This window comes from Mustela nivalis, assembly GCF_964662115.1.
Source record: "Mustela nivalis genome assembly, chromosome: 5".
NCBI classification, from domain to species: Eukaryota; Metazoa; Chordata; class Mammalia; order Carnivora; family Mustelidae; genus Mustela; species Mustela nivalis.
In genome coordinates, this window is record NC_139024.1 from 53,173,801 (window position 1) to 53,201,736 (window position 27,936).

Sequence of the window (27,936 nt, forward strand, 5' to 3'; positions counted from 1 at the left end):
AGATTCTTTAAAATTTGGGTATATGCTGTTCATAAGAATACATTTAAAACAATTCATTCACACATTTAATATATTGAGAGTCTACTTATGAAATAAATGAACAGGAAAAATTCCTGCCCTTGTGGAGCTTACACTATAGAGGTAGGAGAGATGTGTGTGTGTGTGTGTGTGTGGTGTGTGTGCAAGAACAAGGCCCTAAAGAAGTGGTCAACAAACTGGACCAATGGACAAAAACGGCCCACTGCCTGTTCTACAGAAAAAAAGTTTTACCAGAGTACAGCCACACTTACTTGTTTACTTACTGTCTGTAGCTGTTTTTGTGTTACAACAGCAGAAGTGAAGAGCTATGACAGAAATTGCACGGCTTGCAAAATCATACACAGTTTATTTACTATTTGGCCCTTTATCAGATCATGTGGAGACTTGATCATATTAGGAAGTTTGAGTAGAAGGGGACTCATCATAGCACAGAAAGGTCAGGAGTAAAAGGACTAAAGTAAAATAAATATTTTGTGCTTTGGGTACCACTCCAAGAGACACAAAATAAAAGGAGTCAATTGCTGGGGATATTCAAAGTCTGTGGTACGCTAAAGGCAACATCAACACCCGAACCCAGCTCCGCACCTCATTGAACTGACTCAGCCCTTTAATAACCCACAGAAAAGAGAGGTGTTCTTGTTTCTGGGTGTAAATACTACTTATCTAGTCTCTTCTCTTTTTTTTTTTTTACACACAACATTTGGCATTTAACAAGAAATTATGAGACACACAGAAAGCAAGAGAAAAACCCAACATCACCAAGAGATAAGGCAATCAACAGAACCACACTAAAAGATGACCCAGATGCTAGAACTACCTGATGGAATTTAAAAATAACTGTGATTAATATGTTAAAGGATCTAGTTAAAAAGGTGGACAAAGGCAGGAACGAAGAGATAATCTAAGAAATGTAAACTATAAAAAAAGGGCAAATGCTGGAAATTAAATATGGCATCAGAGAAAACGGATTCCTTCAACAGGGGCACCTGGGTGGCTCAGTCATTAAGCGTCTGTGTTAGGCTCCAGTCATGATCCCAAGGTTCTGGGACCAAGCCCCGCCTCGGGCTCCTTCCTCAGTGGGAAGCCTGCTCTCCCCTCTCCTGCTGTCTCTCCCCTTTGTTGGGTTCCCCCTCCAGCTCTCTGTCAAATAAATAAAATCTTAAAAAAAAGATTCCTTCAACAGACTTACCAGCACACTGGACACAGAAGAATCAGTGAACTTGAGAGACAGAAATTACCCAAACACAAAGAAAAAATTGAAAAAAAGAACAAAGCATCCAAGAGATGCAGGAAATATCAAACAGTCTAATAATACACATGTAATCAGTGAAAAACAAGTCTGAAGAAATATTTGAAGAGATGATGGGAAAATATCTTCTTAAATTAAGGAAAGACAACAAATCACAGATTAAAGAAGCCCAGAGATCTCCAAGCAGTATTAAAACAAAACAAACCAGACATACCATAGTCAAACTACTGAAAACCAAAGATACAGAGAAAATCTTGGCCAGTAGAGAAGTGTTTTTTTTTTTTTTCCCCCTTAAGAGATTTATTTATTTACTTCGGAAAGACAGGGCATGTATGGGAGTGGAGGTTGGGGGAGCAGCAGAGGGAGAGAATTCTCGAGCAGACTCCCTGCTGAGCGCAAAGCCTGACAGGGAGCTCGATCCCCGGGTACCAAGATCCAAGATCAGGAAGGGTGCCAAGATCCAAGATCATGAAGTAGGCCAAAATCGAAAGCTAGTTGCCCTTGGTTGGGCAGGTGCCCCCACTAGAGAAGTTTTGAAAGTGACCAGATGAGTATAAAATCAAAATAAACCAAGTGTAGTAATACCCACTTCAGAAAAAAAAAAATTGACTTTAGGGCAAAGTATGTTATGAGATAAAGAGGCTTCTTAATGATAAAATTTGGGGAGGGGGGTAGCTAGCATCCAACTTTGTTTCGAAAACTTATAGAAGAACATTCAAATTTATTTTCCAACCAGTGTATCTCAGAACATACATTCCAGGACAGGGGCTGAACACTCTTCCAGTCAGAGAGAGCTCCATTAGTAATCCCCAATATGATAGTTTTTGTTTCTATCAAAGTACGAAAGTAAACCACAGAGTTGAGAGCTAGACAGAAGACCAATGTTAGCAGGAGATACCCTTTAACAACAGCCAGAAATATGATTCAAAAAAGATTTAGAAAAATGAAGGAGCCAGAGCTGCTGAAGGTTGTGGGGGTATTTTGAAGGTAAAGAGTAAATTCTTCAGAATGTTTCTGAAATAGAAAAAAATATTACATTCATAAAGAGAGACGTTTTTACAATGGCTAATGACATGGCTTGCCTTTGGGGAAAATGGCAAGATATATCCTATGATTAGCCTGAAGCCCTAAAGTAAAATATTGTGAATCCACAGTCTGAGAATTTATGAGAGATTTCTTTCCAGTGAAAACAAAAACTTAGAGCAGAGTTATAATGACTATATTACTTAGAAGTGACAAATGTAGTTTATAGACTATTCGGGATTTCTTAAGTATGTCTGTCAATTATAAACAAAATAAAAAGTGCTCTGAAGATAGCAGGAGAGATATATGACTCTCTCTTTCTTAGCAATTCTTTCTTCTAAGGGCCTGGATTTTTATGTGTCTAGTTCACTTTCATTTGTGGCTTGGGATTTTTAGATAGAAATCTGGGAAAGTCCCTCTCTCTCTCTCTCTGCCTGCCTCTCCATCTACTTCTGATCTCTCTCTATCAAATAAATAAATAAAATCTTTAAAAAAAAAAAAAAAAAGGGGCGCCAGGGTGGCTCAGTGGGTTAAGCCGCTGCCTTTGGCTCGGGTCATGATCTCAGGGTCCTGGGATCGAGTCCCGCATCGGGCTCTCTGTTCGGCAGGGAGCCTGCTTCCCTCTCTCTCTCTCTCTGCCTGCCTCTCCATCTACTTCTGATCTCTCTCTATCAAATAAATAAATAAAATCTTTAAAAAAAAAAAAAAAGAAATCTGGGAAAGATGAATGACAAAGAAAAGAGGGGTGTCAAGGTAAATCATGAAAATTCAGCTAAAGCCAATGAACTCTTGTTCTCTAGTTGTGGTCTGTCTCCTAATTTTAACTTCTACCATATAAACCATTATACAGTACATACACATTAAGAACCGTTATCAGACTCGTAATGAAGAAAATTAATTACAGTCATTTAAAAAAAATTATTTGAAAGACTGAGTGAGAGAAAGCATGAGTTGGGGAGCAGGGGAGCCAGGTTGGGCAGAGGAGAGGGAGAGGGATAAGCAGACCAGGGAGCTTGATATGGGGCTGGATCCCAGGACCTTGAGATAGTCACCTGATCTGAAGGCAGATGCTTAACCAACTGAGTCACCTGGGCGCCCCAATTACAGTATTTTTATAAATAAGACCCTTTTGGTCTGAATCAGGCTCTACCTAAGGAAGTTAGCTTTCACAGTCCTTCATTCTTATATATAAACCAACAGCCATGGATCACCACATATTTCAGTAACATTTAACATGTAAAAGACCTAGATAAAGAGAAAGATTAAACCCAGATTAAGCAGAGATAATTCAGGAGCTAGACAAAAACTTAAATCCTAATTAGCATCATTAAGTGATCTGTGATAGTCACATGCCCATAAAACAATCTGCTGTGAGAAAAGAATTAGATAACTAGCTCTTAGAAATTAAAAACAGCATTTGCCGAAATGAAAATGTCCTATCTGGGTTGGAACAAAAATTAAGGAAGTATACTCAATTACAGAACAGGAAAGATAAGGAGGTAGAATATTTGAGGATTAACGATGAGAAAGATAAGGCTGGTCTAGGAAGTCAAATAGTTGTATAAGAGAAGTTCTAGAAAGAAACAGTGGAAACAGGAATCAGGAGGGGATTTTCAGAACTGAAAGAAAACACTAGCCTTCAAACTGAAGGAGTTCACTGAATGTGGAACAAGGATAATTTAAAGATAAACCTAAACCCAGATACATAATTGTGTCTATATATATTAGATACATATTTATATTTTATAACTATATTTATAAGATACTATAGTATACTATAGGTATACAGATACTATAACTATACTATATTTATAAGATACTATAAAATATATATATAAATGTATATAAGCATGCATACCTTGGTAAAATAATATCCAGTCATACATGAGTAGTTACTATAATAAGGCATTGGTAAAGACTGTGCTTTAGTTTTATCTGTGATGTTTGCATTGTAACAGTATTTCATTCAGCCAAAAACACATTAATTACATTTTTACTATTCTGGAATCTGAGATTTTCTGGATTGGATGTGGAGCCCAGTGCAGGGCTTGAATTTATAACCCTGAGCTGAAGACCTGGACTGAAGAGTCAGATGCTTAACCAACCGAGCCACCCAGGCACCCCCAAGATAATTTTAATAGTTAAGGAATTTAAGTCAATTTCTATACTCCCTGTTCAAAGGACATTACCATGAGTAAAATGTCAAGGAAGGAAACAAAGTTGAACTATTTCAAGAGCTTATATATTATTACTTTGTATTTATAAATCAATATCCCACTATAGGAGAAACTTGCTTTTTGTGTTAGTTCATTTTACACTTGGAAAAAATGCAGCATTTTTGAGTTTTCATTATTAAGTACATGTCTCAACTAAACCTCAAGCTCCTTGAGAGTAAACACTGAATTCAGTTTTGTACCACGGGGTATCTATATTAAACCTTGACAACTGTAGGCACTTGATAAATATCTGTTAACTGTAAAATAATGACAATTTGACTTTCAATGAATGACAGAGTAAAATACTAATTTTTGGTCTAAGAGATAGAAATATTAATAAAATAAAAACATGAAATTTATTTTAGAGTTTCCTTGAATGTTTACCTTTAGTATTTATCACAGTGCAACTGAATACATTTTGAAATATGGCAAGACTTCTAGGTTGCTCACAATGCAGAAAGGTAGCTTTTTTTATATGCTAGTTCTACCAAGAAAATAAAATAACTTATGTATTTAACATCTTGATCACACATTGGCTTTGTTTTCTAAACCTATAATCTGATATATATATATAGTTATATATGTATAACTATTTGAAACACAAAAAAAGGGGAAGATAAGTAACAGAGAAAAAAAATTCAGTACCTTTTGAAATCCTCTTTCAGTCAAAATTACATTTTAATAGATAAAGGTAATTTAAGTATGCAACTCCCTCTTGTGGTTGTTAAAATAACTATTAGTTAATTCAAATACTAGGGCCCGTAAGCCACCCCTCTAGGCGTCTCTTTTAAGCAGCAGTTTTAGAAAGCTTAGTCTTTACCCAGCTTTTGTCAACTTTCAGGGAGCGATGGAAACAATTTCTTACTCAACTTTATTTGTAATTAGAAAAACACACCTCAAGTTTCAGATGATGTTAGCTTTACTAATTTTAGGTATTTAATATTGTAAATAACATAATTTCTCCAAAAGTAAAAAAAAAAGGGGGGGTATACAGTGCACATATTAAAAGAATACCTTTGCCACTGGAAAATATAACAGGTATTTATGGATACAAAGATCTTGGGCTTATTATAAAAGAGAGAGAGAGAGGAGAGAGAGAAATTTGCCATTGGAAACACAATAGATATTTACAATAGATATTTATTCCTAATGTCTTTTATACTTTTGTCTGTCATAATGATTTTATATGCCTAAATCAGGTACATGCCTAAGTGACTGTACCAAGCAAGGTACAATGATGTCAGCTTCTAAAATAAATCAAGACTTTTCTAGACTCTAACTGTTGACAGCAGGGGTATTCGTTTTATATGCTAATGTGTAATTATTATCACTTGTTTAGTGATGGAGTCACAAAGGATTCAAAGATGGCAATTACTCATTAAAATAAACATCTTGATGTTTTCATCTACTTTCCCATTTTTAAGGAGACTCTGAAATCAGATCTTTCAACAGTGCTGCAACTAGGCCTGTAATCTGGGTAACAGAAATAACAAAACTATGAGGAATGATGCTTAACTCCTGTAATTATTTTTAAGAATCTTAAATTACTTATACTTCATATTAATAATAGAGGAGTATGAGATTTCTGCTTGATAACACTTTTTTGGCCTAATTTGTACATAAGTAAGATTCTAATGCAATCTTACAGCATTAAGATACAGATACTATCTAAAATTTTTGTTTTAGAGAAAAATAAAACCAGGCCTTAGAGAAGCCAAAAGAGCCTCCAAGAAATACAAATGGATGAACCATTAAAGAAACTGGGGACATTTATAGTTTAAAAAGGCTTACCCTTTTAAAGGGGAATATGAAATATGAAAATAACTATTTTCAAGTTTTTGAAAGGTTGCCACAGGTAAGAGAAATGAGGCCAATTCTATATAGTTTCAAAGACTATCACTATAATTTATGAGAAGGTATGTGCAAGATTTCTGATCTTTTGAAATACTGGAATGTTGTGAAGGGCTAGTTTCTTTCTTTTTTTTTTTTTTCAAGATTTTATTTATTTATTTGACAGAGATCACAAGTAGGCAGAGAGAGAGGCAGGCAGAGAGAGAGGGAGGAAGCAGACTCCCTGCTGAGCAGAGAGCCCCATGGCCCGATCCCAGGACCCTGAGACCATGACCTGAGCTGAAGGCAGAGGCTTTAACCCACTGAGCCACCCAGGTGCCCCGAAGGGCTAGTTTCTAAATAAGACATAAACCCCAGAAACCAGAAAGGAAAAAAAGATTGGCAAATTTGAACATACAAAATTAAAGAAAATTATAAAACAAAAGAATTTATTGATCAAGTTAAAAGTAATCATGTATTAGAAAAAAACAGACCAGGTATCCAACAAAAACAGGCAAGTTCACAAAATATAAATGGCTTAAAAATTAATACAGGAAAAGATGCTCAAACTCACTCATATTTAAAAGATGCAATTTTTAAAAATCCCAAACAATACATTTTAGCTTGCTAGATTGACAAAGATATATACATACTTTTCAATCACCTACATAGTGATGGGTAGGGGAGGGAAGAAAGGAACATCCTTATAAATGTTGCCAAAAGGGGCACCTGGGTGGCTCAGTGGGTTAAAGGCTCTGCCTTCGGCTCAGGTCATGATCCCAGGGTCCTGGGATTGAGCCCCGCATCAGGCTCTCTGCTCAGCAGGGAGCCTGCTTCCTTTTCTTTCTCTCTGCCTGCCTCTCTGCCTTCTTGTGATCTGTCAAATAAATAAATAAAAATTTAAAAAAAAAGTTGCCCCCCAAAAATTGTTGCCATAATTACAAATATGAGAGTATAAATTGGTAGATAGAGTCTTGAAATTGGCAACATGTTCTGTGGTAGTCATTGGTGTCCTTCACCAAGTATTTCTGGCTCTCTGCCTTCTGGGTATGTATAGTAGAATTATGCCTCTCCATTCTCTAGCAATCAGATGTGATTAGATGTGGCTCAGTAACTTGCTTTACTAAAGAGTAATATGTCTGGGTAGAAGCTTAAGGAATCAGTACCGATTTGTTGTATTCCTTTTGTCTTGCCTGACCACTCATGGAGGCATGGAATGGAGCTTCCCTCAACCTGGGTCCTTAAGTGAGGATGATACAGAACAGAGCCCACCAGCTAATCTATGGTGGCAAGTGAGCTAGAGATAAACCTTGGTTGTTAAAGCCAGTTTGTTACTGAAGCATAACCAAGGCTAAATGATATATCTATCAAAATTAAAAATACACATATCCTTTGACACAGCAGTTCCACTCCTGGTAATCTAATCTCTTCTGCCAACATACTTGGACACGGGCATAAATATGTATGTACAGGATTTTTACTGCAGCAGTTTGTAAAAACAAGACCTTAAGGTCTATCTATCAAGAAAGGCCTGGTTATGGATTATGGTACAAAATACTACGCAGCCGTTTTTTAAGAAAAGAGATCTGCACCTGCTGACATGGAATAATTTCAAAGAGACAGAGACAAAAAAATGACAAAGACAAAAAGCAACATGCTGTATTTGTACAAAAGAGGTGTAAATATGTGTGTATATATGTATATAAATATGTTTATATACATATATATGCTTGGTAGACAGTTTCAATTTTTAGAAAAATACAAAATGAAATATTTGTGAATTGGTTGTCTCTGGTGAGGGGAACTTTTCAGTACATACCCTTTTATTTTGATTGTATTTATTTTTAAATCAAGTATATGTAGAAAAATATTTCAGTGCAATTCCTATAAGAATCCCAGCTGACTTATCTGTAGAAATTGACAAGTTGATTCTAAAATTTATATGGAACAAGAGGCCACAAATAACCAAAATAATCCAGAAAAAGAACAATGCAGAATTTACATGTCTCAATTTCAAAACTTACCACAAAGTAACAATAATTAATCAGTATAGTACTGACATAAAGATAGACAGATAGATCAATAAAAAATAATTAAGAGTCTAGAAATAAAACCCATGTGCTTAAGGTCAACTGATTTTCTATGAGGGTGCCAAGACCATTCAGTGAGGAAAGAAAAGTCTTTTCAACAGATGGGTGCAGGGATATCTGGATAAGCCCCATGTGAAAGAATGAAGTTAGGCCCTTACCTCATACTAGTATATAGAAATTAACTCAAAATACATTAAAGATCAAAATATGAGCATTAAAACTATAAAACTGTTGGGAGAAAACATAGGAGTAATTCTCATGACCTCTGATTTGGCAACTGATTCTTAGATATGACACCAAAAACATGTGCAATGAAAGGAGAAACAGCAAAATAAATAAGTTGGATTGTAGCTAAATTAAAAACTTCTGTGCTGCAGAGAAAAATAGAAAGACGGGATGCCTGGCTGGCTTAGTTGGTAGAGCATGCAATTCTTTTTTTTTTTTTTTTAAAGATTTTATTTATTTGACAGACAGAGATCACAAGTAGGCAGAGAGATAGAGGGAAGCAGGCTCCCCACTGAGCAAAGAGCCCAATATGGGGCTCGATCCCAGAACTCTGGGAGTCATGACCTGAGCAGAAGGCAGAGGCTTTAACACACTGAGCCACCCAGGTGCCCCAGAGCATGCAACTCTTGATTGCGGGGGTCATAAGTTCAAGCCCCATGTTGGGTGTAGAGCTTACTTAAAAAAAAGGAAAAAAGAAAATTCACAGAATAGGAAAAAATAATTACAAATCATGTAAGAGACTTACATTTAGAAAGCACAAAGAATTCACATAACTCAGTAGAAAAAGACAAATTACCCAATTTAAATGGGGACACAGGATATAAATAGGCATTTCTCCAAAGAAAATAGACAAATGGCCAATAAACACCTGTAGTAACCTTCAATGTCATTAGCCATCAGAGAAATGCAACTCAAAACCACAAGGAGATACGACTTTACAGTTATTGGGATGGCAAGCTTCAAAGTCAAACAATGGCAAATATTGTTGACGATGTAGAGAAATCAAAATCCTCTTAATCAGCTGGTGGAATCTGCCAAATGGTGCAGTCACTTTGGAAAGCAGTCTGGCAGTTCCTCAGTGGTTAAACAGAGAATTACCATGTGGATGAGGAATTCCACTCCCAGTATATGTCCAAGAGATATAAAAACAAATGTCCACAAAAAAGTGTACATGAATGTTTACAGCAGCATTATTTGTAATAGCTGAAAGATGGAAACAACCAAATGTCCATCAACTGATGAACGAACAAACAAAAGTGTAGTGTATCTCTCTACACTAGTGCATTATTTGGCTATAAAAAGGAATGAAGTACTAACACATGCTACAGCATGGATGAACTTCTAAAACATTATGCTAGGTGAAAAAAGCCAGTCACAGAAAACTATGTATTATATAATTTCATTTATATGAAGTATCCAGAAGATGTAAATCTAGAAGTAGATGACTGGTTGCTTAGGACTAGGGCTGGAGGTAATGGGACAGGCGGGTGATGGCTAAAGGGTGTGGAGTTTCTTCCAGAGGGGAGAAGAATGTTTAACATTGGTTGTTGTTTCTGGTGGCATATAAGTGACTATACCAAAAATCATTGATTTGTACACTGTAAGTAAGTGAACTTCATGGGATTAACTCTATTTTAATAAAGCTATTAAAATAATAACTAAACCTTTTAACTGACTGAGCTGCCGAGGTGCCCCAGGACTGATTTTAAGGAAGAATGAGATAAATTTGTACATGCCAAAATGCAATGATCTTAAGGTGTTAAGCAAAAACCGTGTTGTCTCTCTCTACAATGTTTGTTATATATACCATAGGGTATGTACAGATGATAAAATCCTGCATATGTGTATTCATGTATACACACCCCATATGGATAGTGTATCCCCATTACAGATGGGGTGTGTGTGCACCTGTGATTATGAAGCCAAGGAGGATAAAGATGGCTAACGGAGGTTACCTCTGAGAGTTAAGTGCTGGGAGGGCTGGTGGAAGGATTAAGGCAGGGGCTGAAAGAAGACCCATTTTTATTCTACCTTTCTTTTTTGGGGGGTTGAAATTTCTTTTATCATATGTGTACGTTGCATAATACTTTTTAAAAAGATCAGTTTAATATAGGAAATAGCTTGCTAGAAGAGTGCAGTGTTCTTTAGCTATGCAAGCATGTACAGAATGGATTCATACTTACTGGGGACTTTGTAGGATTAAGGTGTTGGATAAGCAAATGGATTAGATAACCTTTGAAGAATGTGAGATGAATTTTAAAGTCTCTTCCAACCCTGAGATTTATTTCAAATTTAAAAAGGTACTTAGTCTCAAGATTGGGAAGAAACTATGAAAATTCTGTACAGGTTGATGTCAATTAAGCTTCACTTTGATTTAATTACCTAACATAATCTCAAGGTCAACATAGTAAGTCAAAAAAGGCATTTCTAATCGGTAGGTGCATAAAATAAAGGCAAAAGGCAAAATAAAAAAATCTGAACTAATTGAAGTTATATCTCCTCTTGGAAAGAATACTTAGCTCTCTCAATTTTTGTCATGATTAAGTATTTTTATGAAATCTTATTAAACAGAAAGGTGTTGTGATTTGGAGAGAAGCATTGATAAAAAAGAAAATGACAAGGAATAAGAAATACAAAGTCCAAGAAGCTCATTTTCATGTTGTAAGTTTTCTTATTTGTTTTTCTATTTTAGGTTCAAAGTCAAGGCTACTGCTTAACAATATGACAGGACTATAAATATAACTGGAAGGAAAGTACTGAAGTATCATTAAAAATGTTTATGACCTTATATATGTAACTTTTAACACCGCACAGATGGATTTCTGTAGAAATAACAGAGAAGAAATTATTTTTTGGCAGCAGTGGTAGTTTGTAAGAGCTTCTAGCATAGAAAGCAGCCCTTCTTCCCCTGGCCATGAAAACTGGCTTGAATGAGTGAAGCATTTGTTCTCCACATCATAGCAGTTGCCAGTGTTACTAAGAGCATACTTCTATGAACAGAAAACACGAGAAAGCCTCAGAATACAGTGAATAATCAGGTATTTCTGGTACTTTCAGAAGTCAGGTAGAGTCAGGTAGTATAACTGAAGGGGGGTAAATGTAACCATTTGGCCACACAGTAATCTTACTGCTGCTGAGCAATTTTCGCTGCAATCTTTGTTCTTCTTAGCAGGTAAAATAAGAGTCTTCTTCACATCCATAGACTATGAAATGGAACTTCTCTCAAACCTGAATTTGTCTTTACTATTGGGCAGTCATTTGTGTCCCTGGTTCCTGTGGTAGTTTAAAGACTCCAGTGCAATTTATTTCCTTTAGCAGTAGCAGTGGGAGATTTGGTGGAGAAATAAGTAGGATTGTGATAGAAGTTTCATTAATTTACATCTTTTTCTTCTGCTCATTCTATAGCAGAGGGCATATCCAACAAAGTATCTTTTTAAAACATAAATTCTCTTTTTTGAAATGTTTTATTGTAGATTTAAAACGTTATATGAAATACAAATGAAAAAAATAATGCATTTTGTTTACCAAATATATTTATGTGTACATTCCCTCCTCAGTCTGAGAAAAATATTTTCCTATGACTCTAGTACCTGGCTCAGCTTCTTTTCCTACTTGGAAACAGTCATGTTCCAGGAACTATAGAAAGATCAATTTCACTGCAGGAGGGAGAGAGATTGCTTTTCTCTGTATTGCCAACCCCACAAAAATCAGAGTTGAGGGAAGATGCTTGCTTAAGATCAGTATTATCTGGTAGTATGGTAGTGAGCGCTGCAGGAACGGCAGAGCATCATGCACATGTAAGGTACCATCATAAAAGATGCATTTTTGGGGCACCTGGGTGGCTGAGTGGGTGAAGCCTCTGCCTTTGGCTCGGGTCGTGATCTCAGGGTCCTGGGATTGAGCCCCATATCGAGCTCTCTGCTCAGTGGGGAGCCTGGTCCCCCCCCCCCCCAGCCGTCTGCCTCTGTCTACTTGTGATCTCTCTTGTTAGCAAATAAATAAAATCTTTAAAAAAAAAAAAAAGATGTATTTTCAGAAAAGAACAATCCTTTGATACTAATAGAACAGAGTCAGAAAAAAAACACTCAATCAAAACTTTGTCAGTGGATATGCATAAATCTGGGTCAAGAACAGCAGTTCCATATGAAACAAAAGGAAACGAGATGGAAGGCTGCAGAACAGTATCTCCCCAATACGGTGTGCACGCACAGAGAAAATACAAGGGTGCGTGGCCACACAGATGTTATGAAATTCAGAATTTCACATGTAGATATGTTTAAAGAAAGTGAGCATGGTTGTTTAAATGTTCTGAAGGCTGTTAGTGAAGAGAAGTAATCTGAGTGGCAGAGTCTAAGGAACCCTGCTATTTGCTACTTGGGTAGATTTTGAGCTCTCAGACCAGAGCCTGCACTCATCAGCAATTTTTTAAATCTTTTTTTTTTTTTAAACCTTTAGGTGCCTTTTGAAGGTGTTCCCTATACAACTCCAGGGTATTTATTTTTCAAATTGTTTTCCTAATTACAACTGTATGTTGTGATTTCTTTCCCTACAGCTGCCTGTTTTTGTTTTACTTCTCATTGAGTGATCTTTTAGCTTCACACTTCTTAAACCGGGGCACATGTGGTCCCCACAATGACGTACCAGGGGTTACGTGATGCTACAAGACAAACTTGAAGCATCTTTCCAAAGGGTTTATTTTGAAAATGTGGAAAGATATTACAATGCCATTGATTCTGTTACTTGTCCTTTGGCAAGGTTCTTACTTATCCAGTATGTTCATAAATTAAATAAATAAGAGAGAAGATAATTCAGAGTGGGCTCCATGTTCAGTATGGAGGTCAATGTGGGGCTCGATCTTGTGACCCTGAGATCATGACCGGAGTCAAAATCAAAATCTGGACGCTTAACTGACTGAGTCATGCAGGTGGCCCCTGTTCCTAAGTGTTTTAATCTGAAAATAGGAATAGTACTAGTGTCTACTTTATACTTGGTTGTGAGAAATGAATGGGCATTCAGAAAACTGCCTAGCACATAGTAAACTTTCAGCAGGTATTAGCTATTGTGTCTTAATATTCTTCATTCACCCCGCCCCCCCAAGTAAATATAAGCAAGGAAGGAGACAGGAAATGCTGGGTGGAGATTAAGATAGGAAGATCAAAGATAATCTCATGGAAAGGGTGAAGGTGACATTTGAGTAAAGATATGAAGGGAGATAAGCATGGATTCTGAGAGAAGAGAATCTGAGACAGAGAAAACAGACAAATATGAAGAGCCTAAGGCATGCCTACCATGCTTAAGGAATGCCAACAGGGCTGGAACAGTGAGTGAAGTGGTAAGCAGAAGGAAAAGAGATGAGGGATGGGTAGTGGATCATGTGAGGCTTCATAGCTTTTACTCTGAATGAAACAGCCATCATCTGCAGAGGAGTGAGATAATCTCATTCATGTTTTTTAACAGAGTCTCTCTGGCTGCTGAGCTGAAAAAAGACCACAAGGAAGCAAGAGTGAAAGCAGGTAGGCTACTGCAATAATCCACTTGAGAGATGATGGTAGCTCAGATCATAATGGTGACATGGGGTAGTAAGCAGAGAGAAAACTTCTGATACACTTTAAAGGTTAGAGTTGACATATTTTACTGTCAAATTAAATGTGAAATACGAAAGAAAGAAGGAGTCAAGGGTGTTTTTGAAGTATCTGGCCTAAGCACTAAAAAATTTAAGTTGCCACTAACTGAGATGGGAGGACTGATCACAGGAAGAGTACGCTGGGGGAAATGTCAGAAGGTATTGCAGATACAGAAATTTTGAGATGCCTAGTAAACATTCAAATGGAGACACTAAATAACTAGTTCAATCAACTGGCTTGAAATTCGGGGAATAAGTTCAGGTTAGAGTTACAAATTTGGGAATCACTAGCACATGATATTTATTTATTTTTATTATTTTAAAAAGATTTTATTTATCTGGAGAGAGAGGGAGTGTGTGCACATGCCAACAGGGGAGGGATAGAGGAAGAAAGAGAATCCTAGGTAGACTGGGCTGAGCACGGAGTCCAATGTGGGGTTTGACCCCATGACCTTGAGATCACAACCCGAGCAGAAATCAAGAGTGGGACGCTTAACTGAGCCACCCGGGCGCTCCAGCATTAGCACATAATATTTAGAATCATGATACTGAATGAGATCACCTAGGGAATGGTACAGACAGAAAAGAGGCCTAAGGATTAAGCTTTGAGGTTTTGATCTCGTTTCTTTGAGAAGTGGAAGGAGAGATAAGAGATGAGGGAGGGAGAATCATCGAAGAATAAAAAGAGCGGAGGAAATTCTAGAGTAGTATCCTGGAAGCTGAATGAACAAAATGTTTCACAGTGAAGAGGGTGCTTGACTGGTAAATGCTGCTGATACATACATCAAGGAAGTTGAGGGCTCAAAGGAGACCATGGGTTTTGTAACAATGCTGTCACTCATGACCTTGACAGCATTCTGGGTGACTATAGTGGGTAAAATCCTGCCTGGAGTAGATTCAAAAGACAATGAGAGAAACTGGAGGTAACAAGTTTAAGCAACACTTTATATTCACACTCTAGTTAAATGTGATTATGTCCATTTCAGTGGAAAATTCCTTTTATCAAGTTCTCTTCACACACCAATTTATTCTCCATTTAAGAAACAGCAAGTATCTAAATACAGGAAAGCTGCTATTTTGATGGAAGGAGAGAAAGAGAAGAGTACTGTGGGAGAACAGGAATTAAATATCAGGAAAATTAATAATGGTGTATTAAAATTCATGTACTGACTGAAACTAAACAAAAATGCGTCCAGTTTTAGCACTATTTCTAGTGCAATCAGAATCACCCATGGAGGGGCACCTAGGTGGCTCAGTGGAAGCCTCTGCTTTCAGCTCAGGTCATGATCCCAGGGTCCTCGGATCGAGCCCCACATCGGGCTCTCTGCTAGGCAGGGAGCCTACTTCCCTTCCTCTCTCTGCCTACTTGTTATCTCTCTCTCTGTCAAATAAATAAATTCTTTAAAAAAAAAAAAAAGAAGAATCACCCATGGACCTTTAAAACACACCTGCACACCTAGACTTCATTTTTCAGAGATTCTAACTGAGCAAGTCTGGGATGAGCCTTGGGCATCCTTATTGAAAAGCTCCACAGGTGTTTATGAAATCTGAAAGCATCACAGCCCAGCTTGAGTTGAGAATCACAAGAATATAGTAGTTTAAAACACAAAATAAGGCCAAACAATTAGGCTCCTCTGAGAAGCTCAGCAGTAAAACCACTATTTTCAAAAGATTTTAAAAGGACAAGTGATACTAGTGGTCGTATGGGGCTGCATGTTGCAAAGGGGTGATAACCTAGTATTTTCCAACCTACAATACTTTTTCTTATATTTTGGGATCCAAAAATGACCACGATATGTTGTTGCTCTAAAGGACTCCCAGCTAATCTACAAAACCGCATCAATAGTCAAGAAAACACACAATGAACCACCACTTTCTTATCTGAAGGAGTTTAATGGTTTCCTACCGAAGATGAAGTAACTTAGAGTCATATAAAATATATGACAAAAATTGTCTCTACTTGAATTAAGTGATATAATTTAGTATTATGCCAATATCAACTAGCTTATTTCAGAAAAGGATTATCAAGTGAGATAGACTAACCCATGTTTTTATCCATGGTTCCAAATAAAAAGAAAGGCTGCTTTAGTTGATGTTTAAGGGAGGCTGAAAGAAACACATACTGCAAACAGAATTCAAAATCTCTCTTAAAGGTAAATTATTCTAGGACTTTCAAGAAGTTAGATTTTGATATAAAATAAGACTAACAATGTTATATTAGAAAAATGAAAATACTGGAATAACAGAGAAATTGCCTGGTCAAAGCAGGCAGATTTACTGACTATCCAAGGCCCCTAAATCTCTTACTAAATGTGTTTTTATGTATTTTTATCTGTAGAAATTTTCAAGGCAAGTCAACAACACCACAGAGAAGAGAATTCACTGAAAAGCAAGTCTTAAGATATTAAGAAAGTAAGCAACCTTATCCTTCAAACTTTAAGTTATATGGCAGTAAAAATGAAATTCACAATTGGTCCGAATACTTTCAGAGGTTTTATAAGTAGTATGATTTGACACTTACAAAAGATCAACTAATAACACTGATAGTCATTTCTACATGTGAAATCAAATGGATACCAAAAAGCCCAGCATGGAACGTGACCCCACCTTCAGTGTCATTACCTTGAGTGTAGGCAGCATCATCAGATCCCATACTCAACTTCCGTGCTTCATTTATTCTATCCACATGTGCTAATGCAGGGTCCGTGAGGTGCTGCATATTCTCTGTTTCTACATAATGATCAGGATGGTTTAGAAGATTTGTAAGTTCAAAGGTAGGGGACACCACCCCCGGTGAAACTGCAGGGGGTTTATTAGGAGAAACTGTAATTTTGAAAGTATATTTTGTATTGGGTTGAGTGACCACGACTCGAGGAGAAGTTGCAGAGTTACTGCCTATTGCTCGACTTTTGGGAGGGTGGTGATGAATAAAGGCAGGACCCATGCTCACTTGCCCAGACATATTCCTGGAGGCAGCAGATGCTCCAGAGTTTGTGGATATGAAGAGAGTGGGCTGATTCCGCATGATCTGTTCATCTCCTGGGGCAGCATTAGCTGAAATATAGACCTTGGGTTGACTACGGGACATCACCTCATCAGTATTTGGGGGACTGGCAGCTATGTAAACAGTGGGCTGATTTCTATTTAAGGTCTGGCTGTTGACTGAAGACGAACTGCTGGAGGTTCGAGGTCCAGAAGAACGCAATTTTGAAGAGCTGTTTCTTTGTGGGGGTTCAAGTTTGATTTCAATCTGGTTTTTTCGAGGTCCTGTTGAAATATTCTGAATGTTATATTGGCTATGGGCAGAAGACTGGGAGGTACCAGATGAATGAATTGTTGGTGGCTGTGGAGTAGTAGGTGAGCTGATAGGCATGTAGACATGAGAGGTCTGGTGGCCTTGCTGGTTTGGCTGCTGGGCTGAGGTATGTGACATAGGATTCGATGCAGGGTAAGTAGTCCAGGGACCAGGTTGTGAAGGCTGATAGGCTTGTTGAGGGTTCAGAGGATTAAACTGAGATACCCAGCCAGAATGCTGTTGCGTCTGTCGAGTTGTACCACTAGGAGTTGTAATATAAGGCCTAATATAGATAGAATTTCCCTGTGGACTGTTAAGTACAGGTGGAGGTACACCATGTATGTGCAAAGATGTGGGAGTGTTACGACCAGTCTGGATATTTGGGGCTAAAGTTACCATAATGGGATTAAATCTGGGAGTTTGTTGAGAAAGGTTAGATGTTCCTTTGCTGCCTAACTGAAATCCAAGATGTGGTGCTGAATTTGAAGCACCAGATGTACTAGACATTCCAAAAACATTAAAGCCTTGCGGAACTTGAGCTGGTGCTGTCTGTGGCTCCTGTTGAAAGAGTTCATTATTGGACTGACCACCTTGAAGTTGTCCATCACTAATGCTGTGCGTTAGAGTCCTGCTTCCATTCATTCTAGTTCCTTCTCTTCCATGGTGGTAAACATTCTGTGACTGCAAGTCCAAGTTGAGAGAAGTCATGTGATTTCGTAGGCCAGAAATTCCAGAGTCATCCGAGAAATTCAAGTCTCCTTCACCATAAAGATACCTTGTACTCTCCTGAGAGAGAACGGCACAGCAAGCATCCAGGTTATTATTATTCTATAAAACAAAATAAAAAGTTTTACGTTAAGAACCAGAAGATAATGCCTACACGCTCACCACTACTAAAATATTACGTGATTAACAAGTGATTAGTTAATACAATTCTAACAGACCTTACACTCTCACCACTACTAAAATACTGTGATTAACAAGTGATTAGTTAATACAATTCTAACAGACCTTTGAACCTTTTATTTGAGAAGAACTATTTTTCTGTGTAAATGCTTGAATTACAAATCCTCACTACTAACATGATGGAAAAGCTCTAACTAGCAATAGCTGACAGCAAACCAAGTCATTGTTCCTAATGTTTTAGGAGCTTTTTTACAGTAAAATGGATTCATGCAAATATAGTAAAATTATAACATAATTAAAAACACGATTTGAATGCTGAACAAAATAAAACCATTCAAGTATCATATTCATTAGGCATATAATACTATATAATTAAATGTTTTGCACATTCAAGTGCTATATGAGTTGTTCTAAACTAATGACTGTCTAAAAAATTATACATGGAGTTGTTCTAAACTAATGACTGTCTAAAAAATTATACATGGTGCCTGGGTGGCTCAGTCAGTTAAGCCTCTGACTCTTGATTTCACCTCAGGTCATAATCTCAGGATCATGAGATCAGGCCCTGTGTCAGGCTCCATGCTCAGCACAGCATCTGCTTAGGATTCTCTCTCCCTCTCCTGCTCTTCCACCTGTTTGCAAACGCTCTCTCCAAATGAATAAATAAGCTCTTTCAAAAATTATATTATGCAGTATTTCAATAGAAAAAGTCCTAAAATAACACAACAAAGTCATCTCAATTCCTTATACGCTTCCTTTTAACTTGTGTAAAAAAATCTCCCACACCTATGAAATAGAAACTCAAGGTAGCACCTAGAGCAACTGAGCTCTAGAGATCACTATACAAATCTACTCCACAGAAATGAAAACAAAACCAAAAAAGCAACCAGATTATTTCTAAAGAATCCTCAAGAGACTGACCAATCACTACTCATAACTCATCCATAAAAATATTTACTGAACACCTAAAATATACACAGTACTCCGAGACCGTAGAAAACTCAATAATGACATACAAAACCAAAATTTTCCCTAGAAGCTTGCAACTCAATTAGAGAGACAAACCATGGATTTATGAAAAAGTAACATTATTAAAACAAGACAATGTGCCAACAGTAAGTGGTTTTTAAGTTCAACAGAGAATTGGTATTGTAGACAACTGTACAGAGAAATGTGTTAGTAACGGACGCTTAGTCTGATGGGCTTCATATGTAGTATATGCAGGACTTGCATAGGAAAAAACGAATTCCTGGGGAAGGAAAAGGCATGAGTGAAGACAGACATTAGTGTGATAATAACTAAAAGCATATTCTAAACAAGGTTAACTACAAGAGACTTAGAGTTAAAGATTTGTACTGGAGATTTGGTGGAACAAATATTAAGAAAAACAGATTGGGATTAAATGCAGGCATACGTCCTTTTATTGTGCTTTGCAGATACTGTTGTTTTTTACAAATTTAAAATCTGTGACAACCCTGTATTAAGCGAATTTATCGGCACCATTTTTTCAAGAGCATTTGCTAACTTCATGTCTCTGCCACATTTTAGTAACTGTTAGAATATTTCAAACTATCATTACTATTATATTTGTTAGGGCAATCCCTGATCCACTGATTTTTTTTTTTTTTTTAAGATTTACTTGTTTATATTAGAGAGAGAGAGTGCATGTGGGAGCATGTGGAGTGGGGGAGGGGCAGAGGGTGAGAAAGAGAATCTCAAGCAGGCTCTGTGCTGAGCGCAGAGCTCCACCCAGGACTTGATCCCACAACTCCTGGGATCATAATCTGAGCTGAAACCGAAAAGCTGGATGCTCAACAGACTGAGGAATCTAGGCGTTGAATCCAGTGATTTTTGATGTTACTACTCTAATTGTTTTGGAGTGCTATGAATCATACCCATGTGACATGGTGAAGTTCACTGATAAATGTGTGTGTGTTCTGACTATTCCACTGACTGTTTCCCTCTTTCCCTCTCCTTGGATTTCCCTATTCTCTGTGACACAACAATACTGAAATTACCCTAATTAATAGTAATAATAACCCTACAATGGCTTCTAAGTGTTCAAGTGAAAAGGAAGAGCTGCATATATCTCAATTTTCAATCAAACGCTAGGACTAAGCTTAGTAAGCATGGTGCCAAACAGCAAAGTTGTAAATGCAAAGGATTTTAAGTTCTTGAAAGAAATTAAAAGTGCTACTCCAGTGAGCACATTAATGATAAGAAACCAAAACTGTCTTATCACTGATATGAGAAAGTTTTAGTGGTCTGGATAGGACAGCAAAATAGTTTCCCCATTCCCTTGAGCCAGAACCTAATCCAGAGAAAGGCTCTAACCTCTCTTCAATGCTGTGAAGGCTGAGATAGGTGAGGGAGCTGCAGAAGAGAAGGCTAAAGCTAGCAGAGGTTGGTTCATGAGGTTTAAAGAGAGAAGCTGTTTCCATAACATCAAGTGCAGGGTGAAGCAGCGGGGGCTGATATGGAAGCAGCAGCAAGTTCTCCATGAGATCCAGCTAAGAGAATTAATGACAGGGGCTACACTAAACAACAAATCTTCAATATAGATGAAACAGCCTTATACTGGAAGAAGATTCTATGACTTTCTTAACTATAGAGGAGAAGTCAATGCCTGGCTTCAAAGGACAGGCTCACTCTCTTGCTAGAAGGTAATGCAGCTGGAGACTAAGTTGAAGCCAATGCTCATTTACTATTCCAAAGACCATAGGGCCCTTAACGATAATGCTGAATCCACTGTTTTTGCTCTATAAAGGGAACAACAAAGGCTGGATGACAGCACATCTGTTTGCAACATGATCCACTGAATATTTTAAGCCCACTGTTAAGAACTACTACTCAGAAAAAAGATTCCTTTCAAAATATTATTGCTTACTGACAATGCACCTGGTTACCCAAGGAGCTCTGATGGAGATGTACTATGAGATTTATGTCATTTTTACGCCTGCTAACACAATTTCCATTCTACAGTCCATGGATCAAGGGGTAATTAGGCTTTCAGGCTTTATTATTTAAGAACTATACCTTTGTAAGATTATAGCTGCCATGGACAGTGATTCCTGTGATAGATCCAAGCAAAGTAAACTGAAAACCTTGAGAGCATTTGATTCATGGGAAGAGGTCAAAGTAGCAACATTAACAGAAGTGAGGAAGAAGCTGATCCCAACCCTCATGCATCACTTTGAGGGGTTCAAGACTTTAGTGCAGGAAGTAACTGCAGATGTGGTGGAAAGAGCAAGAGAATTAGAAGTGGAGCCTTAAGACAGGACTGAGTTGTATAATCTTATGATAAAAGTTCAACAAGTGAGGAGTTACTTATAATGAATGAAAAAAAGTGGTCCTTTGGAGATGGAATCTACTTCTGAAGATGCTGTGAAGATTGTTGGCATGACAACAAAGGATTCAGAATATTACATAAACTTAGTTGAGAAAGCAGTGGCAGGATTTGACTGATTCCCATCTAGAAAGAAGTTCTTTCTCCTATGGGTAAAATGCCATCAAACAGCACAGCATGCTATAGAGAACTGTTTGTGAAAGAGGCAATTGATTTAGCAAATTTCATTGTTGTCTTAAGAAACTGCCACAGCCACCCCGACAGCAACTATCACCCTCATCAGTCAGCAGCCATCAACAAGGAGGCAAGACCCTCCACCAGCAAGAAGAGTGCTACTCATTGAAAGCTCCATGATGGTTAGCATTTTTTAACAATAAAGTCTGTTTTAATTAAGGTATGTTCACTGTCTTTTTAGACATAATGCTACTGCACAGTAAACAGACTATAGTTTAGTGTAAATATAATTTTTGTATGTATCAGGAAACCAACAAAAAATTTGCTTGACTTGCTTTGTTACGACATTTGCTTTGTTGTGGTGGTCTGGAACCAAACCCACAATATTTTCAAGGTATGCTATAATTAAGAATTTTGAAAAATGAGTCTAAAGACACTAAAGTCTGGACTCTGATATAGGTAATGGGGAGAGCCACTGAATATGAATGAATGGAGAAGTAAAGACACAAGAGTAGTTTGGGTAGGTAGTCTGTTGATAATCGACATGAATAGGAGAGGAAAAATTTCTCGACAAGACCACTACTGGAAGATGTGAAATAATGACTGTTTGACAGTGGACACAAATTATGAAAGACTACAAATAAGCAGTCAATAACAATTTGGCTATAAGAGAGAAAATGACTTCAAAGAGGATTGGAAGATTAGAAGCCTGACAGAAAGAGGTCAGTTTTAGACATAAAAAAGATGAATAACCAAGTTAAAATGTCTATAGGTGGTTTGATAGAAGATAAAATCTAATGAAAGGAAACTGAACTACAAAAGGCATCCTGAGGTACTGTTAAGAAAGGATGGTCCACAGTTTGAATGGGTAATGCCAAAACAAAGTTAGTGAGCAAGGTTTGACTTTTTTTCCTCCCAACTTAACAGTTCAAATCTCTCATTCTACAAAAATTCTTTTACCCTATTCCTAACTCTGAGTAGATAGACATTAGTTTTTCAAATAAAATTTAAAACTTCATCTTTATCAACCAATTACTGTCATTATAGTTAGATCGCATCTTTTGCCAAACCTAATTGGTGCTTTTTGCTTCAAGCTAACTTTATTGCTATTCCTGTAAATTCTCCCCACTAAACCAAAGCTTACAAAGACCCCATCTTCTCATCTCTTCTCTACCTACATCCCCAAAGTAAAATGAGTATTGTCTACTTAATCCAATCCCACACTTCCTTTTTGAAAGTGGATACTCATTATTTACAAAGTCTTCCTCCTTAATTCTCTTGAGTTCTCAAAAATCCCTTCAATCCTTTATTAAATCTGATTATTCAACATGTTCTAGTCCCAGTAATATGCCAGTAACTCAGACACCCTTAGGTTTCTTAAGAAAGACATCACTTTCTTATTAGCATAATACTGGTAAGTAGTATACGTACAGGGATTTTATAAAGCCACAATAGGATAAAAGAAAATGTACTTTTAACTAAATTCATTTTAAAAATTTAAAACATATTAAAAAATAAAGGGTAAATATGATAAACTCATCTATATTCATCCAGCTTTAACAATATCAACATATGGCAAATATTTTTTCATCTAATAGATGTGCTCCAGCTTCTCCCCCGACCAAGCTAGATCAAGTCTCTGACATTATTTCACTTTTATCTGTAAATACTTCAGTATCTTTTTTTTTTTTTTAAGATTTTATTTATTTGACAGAGAGAAAGAGAGAGAGAGAGAGACAGCGAAAGGGAACACAAGCAGGGCAGTGGGAGAGGGAGAAGCAACCTTCCTGCTGAGCAGGGAGCCCAATGCAGGTCTCGATCCTAGACCCCGGGGATCATGACCTGAGATGAAGGCAGACGCTTAATGACTGAGCAACCCAGGCGTCCCCAGTATGTATCTTTTAAAAATAGGGACCTATAAAAACAAAACCACAATGACAATATCATAAAATATTCAATACTTAATATCATTTAAAAAACTTAATATCTAAATAGTGTCAAAATCCCGATTTGTGTCATAAACGTCTTTTTAGTTAGTCTGAATGAGGATCTAAGGGAGATCCACATATTTAATTTGGCTGATATGCTTCCTAAATTTCTAATAATTAATTTTCTTCTCTTCTAAAAACTTTCCAGTCATTTGTTTGTTGAAAAACTTGATCATTTCTGCAGGAGAATTTTCCATCTAGACTGAATGGGTGCACTCTATGGTGTCAAAACCTATATTTCATTGTGAACTAGTAGTTGTAACTCCATGTATAAGCAGGTGCATGTGCAAATTTTTGGCAAGACTCTTTATTGGGTCTGTTTCTTACTGCATCACACAGAGATAAAATAATGTCCATCTGTCCTTTTGTGATCTTAAAGCTGCCTGGCAGATACGGATTTTATTAGCCTAATCCAGCTAATGATTTCTAGCAGTTACTGACAATCCCTGTTTAGAATCTTTATCTCATTCAGGGTTGCAAAATGGTGATACTGGTGATATGCCAATTATAAGATTGTTCTTTATGTATTAGCTGCAGTTCTTCCTCAGAGAACTTGTTCTCTTCAACTATTTAGTACTCTTTGCACAGAAGAAACAGGATAAGTAAATTCTCTGTCTACTGGTTTTTAGAATAATGAATTGATATCCTCAGCAACGTCTGAAGGTTACTAAGATTTATTTTCAGTATTGTCATAAACTTCAGTATATTTTTAAAAGAAACAAAAAAACTTCAGTATGTTTAATGTTCTGATGTGCATCAATTTTTTTTACGATTTTATTTATTTGAGGGAGTGAGTGAGAGAGAGCACACACAAGTAGGGAGAGGGGCAGAAGGAGAAGCAGATTGCCCACTGAGCAAGGAGCCTGATGTGCGGCTCGGTGAACTGAGTCACAGGCAGATACTTAACCGAGTCAGACATCCAGGTGCTCCGATGTATATCAACTGATTGCGGTCATTGTATCCTACCTTTAGGCTAGTGGGAATGATATCATGTTGGCTCATGTGTATACGGCATGAACCTACTAGTCTTTCATAGCTTCTTTCTGATATGACAAGAAGTCCAAAATCATCTTGTATACACCCCAGTTACTTTCAGTGAGACTTCCTTTAAGCATAACAAAAGGCATGGGATGAGTTTCCAAAGGCTGAAAATCATTGCTCTTTTGTATATATGCAAACCTGCATTTATTTTCTTCAAAGCTACAAAAGGTCTGACTCATTATTTCCAGTTCCTCTTTCATTTTCCCTAAGCTTCTTGAACAGAGACGAAGATTACAGATAGTATCAAGATATCTATGAACGTCCTTCTCTAACTCTGATTCATTCACTCCTTCAACCAATTTACCTAACTTCCATTAGGCGAGTAGAAAGGAATACGACGACTGCGGAGGATATCATGGTCTAGTAGAGGATATTAATGTGTTCACAAATAAATATAATATAGAATGACAAGTATTTTAATAAGAATTTGTATAAGGACTATGGGTGGAGGTCATCTGAAAAGTCTTCAACTAAGGATATGGTACTTAAATACTAAGTATTACAAATACTGAATGAACACAACTATTGCATTGCTTTGAAGAGAAACAGCATATTTTAAACTTATAAATTCAATTGTCACTTTAAAAGAATTGAAAAATTCAGTTAAAAAAAGGAAAAAAATCAGTGTCAACTATGCAATATTTTTACACTACTCTAAGATTTAATTATCAAATAGAAACAACATTTAAAGATATGAGTAACACCTGCTAATATTATTGCCATCTTAGAGAATCCACAGCACAAGGAAATGCTATAAGTAGCTCCAAACAGACGGATCTGAGCAGTAAATAAAGTCAAGAAGAGAAAAGAGGATAGACACTTCTGTTCTCTTAAGAAGCAAGTATTTAAGCGCAAATATACAAAGTGGCAGCATAGCATGATCCTTTGATGACTAATTTCTTATATCTTCTTCACCATGTTTTTTTCATCTAGTTAAGTTCTGAACCAGTATTTATAGGGCGGCTCTCCCAAGAAAAAAGACAGAAGCCCACCCAATTGAGAAAGGGATAGCAGCTCCCAAAAGAAAAGGCTGTCACCAAATAAGAGATGTTTAGAAATACATTTACAGGTACCTAAATGTACCTTTACTTTAAAAATATCTCCCCAAATTTGGAAAGGTGTATGTCCTAGCCATGTTCCCCATTCCTTTCTTTAACATTTCTTGTTATATCAGCTGAAACCCACATTACTTGGATGCCCAGAATGATTACCAACTCAATTTAAAAGAATGTGGTCTCACAGGTAATTTGCAAAACAGATTTCATTTTGGTTATCATTAGATACTGGGAAGCATGCCCTAAGGAAGTTTGTCCTTGTAAAACCAGCTAAACACAGTAAAAGTGTTATTACCGGGTGACCAAAAGAAATAAAAAATCATTTCTTTTCTTTTTTGGTAAAATTGAATACATACTTACTTATTACATTTAAAAAAACAGGTAATTCATGTATACAGATCAAAACAATAGAGAGAGATATATGTTGAGATGTCTCACTTCTACTTCCATCCCCATCTGGCCTGTTCCCTCTTGCTCACTATGGGTGACTATCTTTTATTAATTCTGTTTTTAATCCTTCCAGTATTTCTTTATGGAAACAAGGGCAAATATATGTGTGTCTATATATTCCCCTATTCTCATTTATTTTTATTTTTAAAAGATTTTATTTCAAAGAGAGAGAGAGAGAGCCTGTGTGCGTGTGCACACGCAAGGGGCTGTGCAGAGGGAGAGGGAGAAGCAGACTCCTCACTGAGCAGGGAGCCCCTTGTGAGTCTTGATCCCAGGACCCTGGGATCGGGACCTGAGGCGAACGTAGACCCTTAACTGACTGAGTCACCCAGGCACACCCCATCCTCCTTTATACTATCCTGCATTCTGTTTTAATACACCCTGAAAGCCATACCGTAGCATTCTCTATTTTTTTGAAAATATTTTCAATAATTCTACAAAATGCTCCCAGTTAAGGTTCTTCAAAATCTCTACAGCTGTGTTCTGGGCAGTTCTTTCGTATCAAGTCATAACATTTTATTGAAGAACCTATATTATTTTTCTATTTTTCAATGACTCACTGAACTCTCTCGGTATAATGTTATTTTATTATAACATTAAAAGTTAGAAAGGTTAGAAAGAGGTACCTGGGTTCTACAGGGAAACACCTCTTCCCCCAACCCTCCTCCCACATCATCTCTGCTCCTCTGCATACTTTAACTTCTGACTCTACTCTTACTACTTTTTTTCCCAAACTTTTCATTTTTTTCTTTTACATACTAACTATATCAACTAATGTGGACTACTGATTCATTCACCAAATATTACTATAGGTCTTCTACTACTATTATTATTACTAGTAATGGCTGCTAACATTTATTGAGCACTCATGAATCAGGTATCCTACCAGTTGTTTTACCTGCCATCATCATATTTAATTCACTATGGAGTTTTTTTATTCCAACTACACAGGTGAGGAAAATGAGGGTAGAGAGGGTAATTAAATTACTGTTAGTAACTGTTAAAACTTGAACACAAGTCTGCTTATCACCAAAACATACACTATTTACTTACTATTTACTTTTAAATTTTATTTTTACTTATTTATTTCTCCCCAATTTTACTAGGTATGATTGAGAAATAAAAATGGTACATATTTAGGCTGTACATGTGATTTTTTTACAAGTAAATATAATATGATTTAATATACTTCTACAGTGTGAAATGATCACCACAATCAAGTTACTCAAAGCACCCACCACTTCAGTCTTCCCCCACCCCCATGTGTTTTTTCAGTGATGGTGAGAATACTTAAGATCCACTTTTTGTGAATTTCAAGGACACAATACAGTATTATTATATATTATCAAAACATATGCTCTTAAACACTATACTATAGAAAAAGCCAGGCGTGTTCAGAGAATTCCAATCAGTTGAAGATGTCTGCAGCATGGGGTGTGAAGAGGAAGGACGAGGCAAGACAGCAGGCTGCAGAAAAAGGTAGGATTCCAGATCACAGACCTAGTACACCCTAGTCACGACATATGAACTTTATTCTGAAAGGTATGGGAAACAATCATGAGGTTTTTAAGCAGATAAATACATGACAAAACCTGCATTTAGAAA

The 27,936-nt window shown here is 37.0% G+C and overlaps 1 protein-coding gene across 9 annotated transcripts in view; it reads right to left on the minus strand.

Moving 5' to 3' along the window:
• Positions 1 to 27,936, minus strand: part of TAB2 (TGF-beta activated kinase 1 (MAP3K7) binding protein 2) — a 92,443-nt gene that overhangs the window by 18,370 nt on the left and 46,137 nt on the right. For all 9 annotated transcript variants that reach the window (XM_082730313.1, XM_082730318.1, XM_082730314.1 and 6 more), the window contains one exon: positions 16,699 to 18,199. In XM_082730313.1, coding sequence (XP_082586439.1) covers positions 16,699 to 18,199 — 1,501 coding nt within the window. The remainder of the gene's footprint in view (positions 1 to 16,698; positions 18,200 to 27,936) is intronic.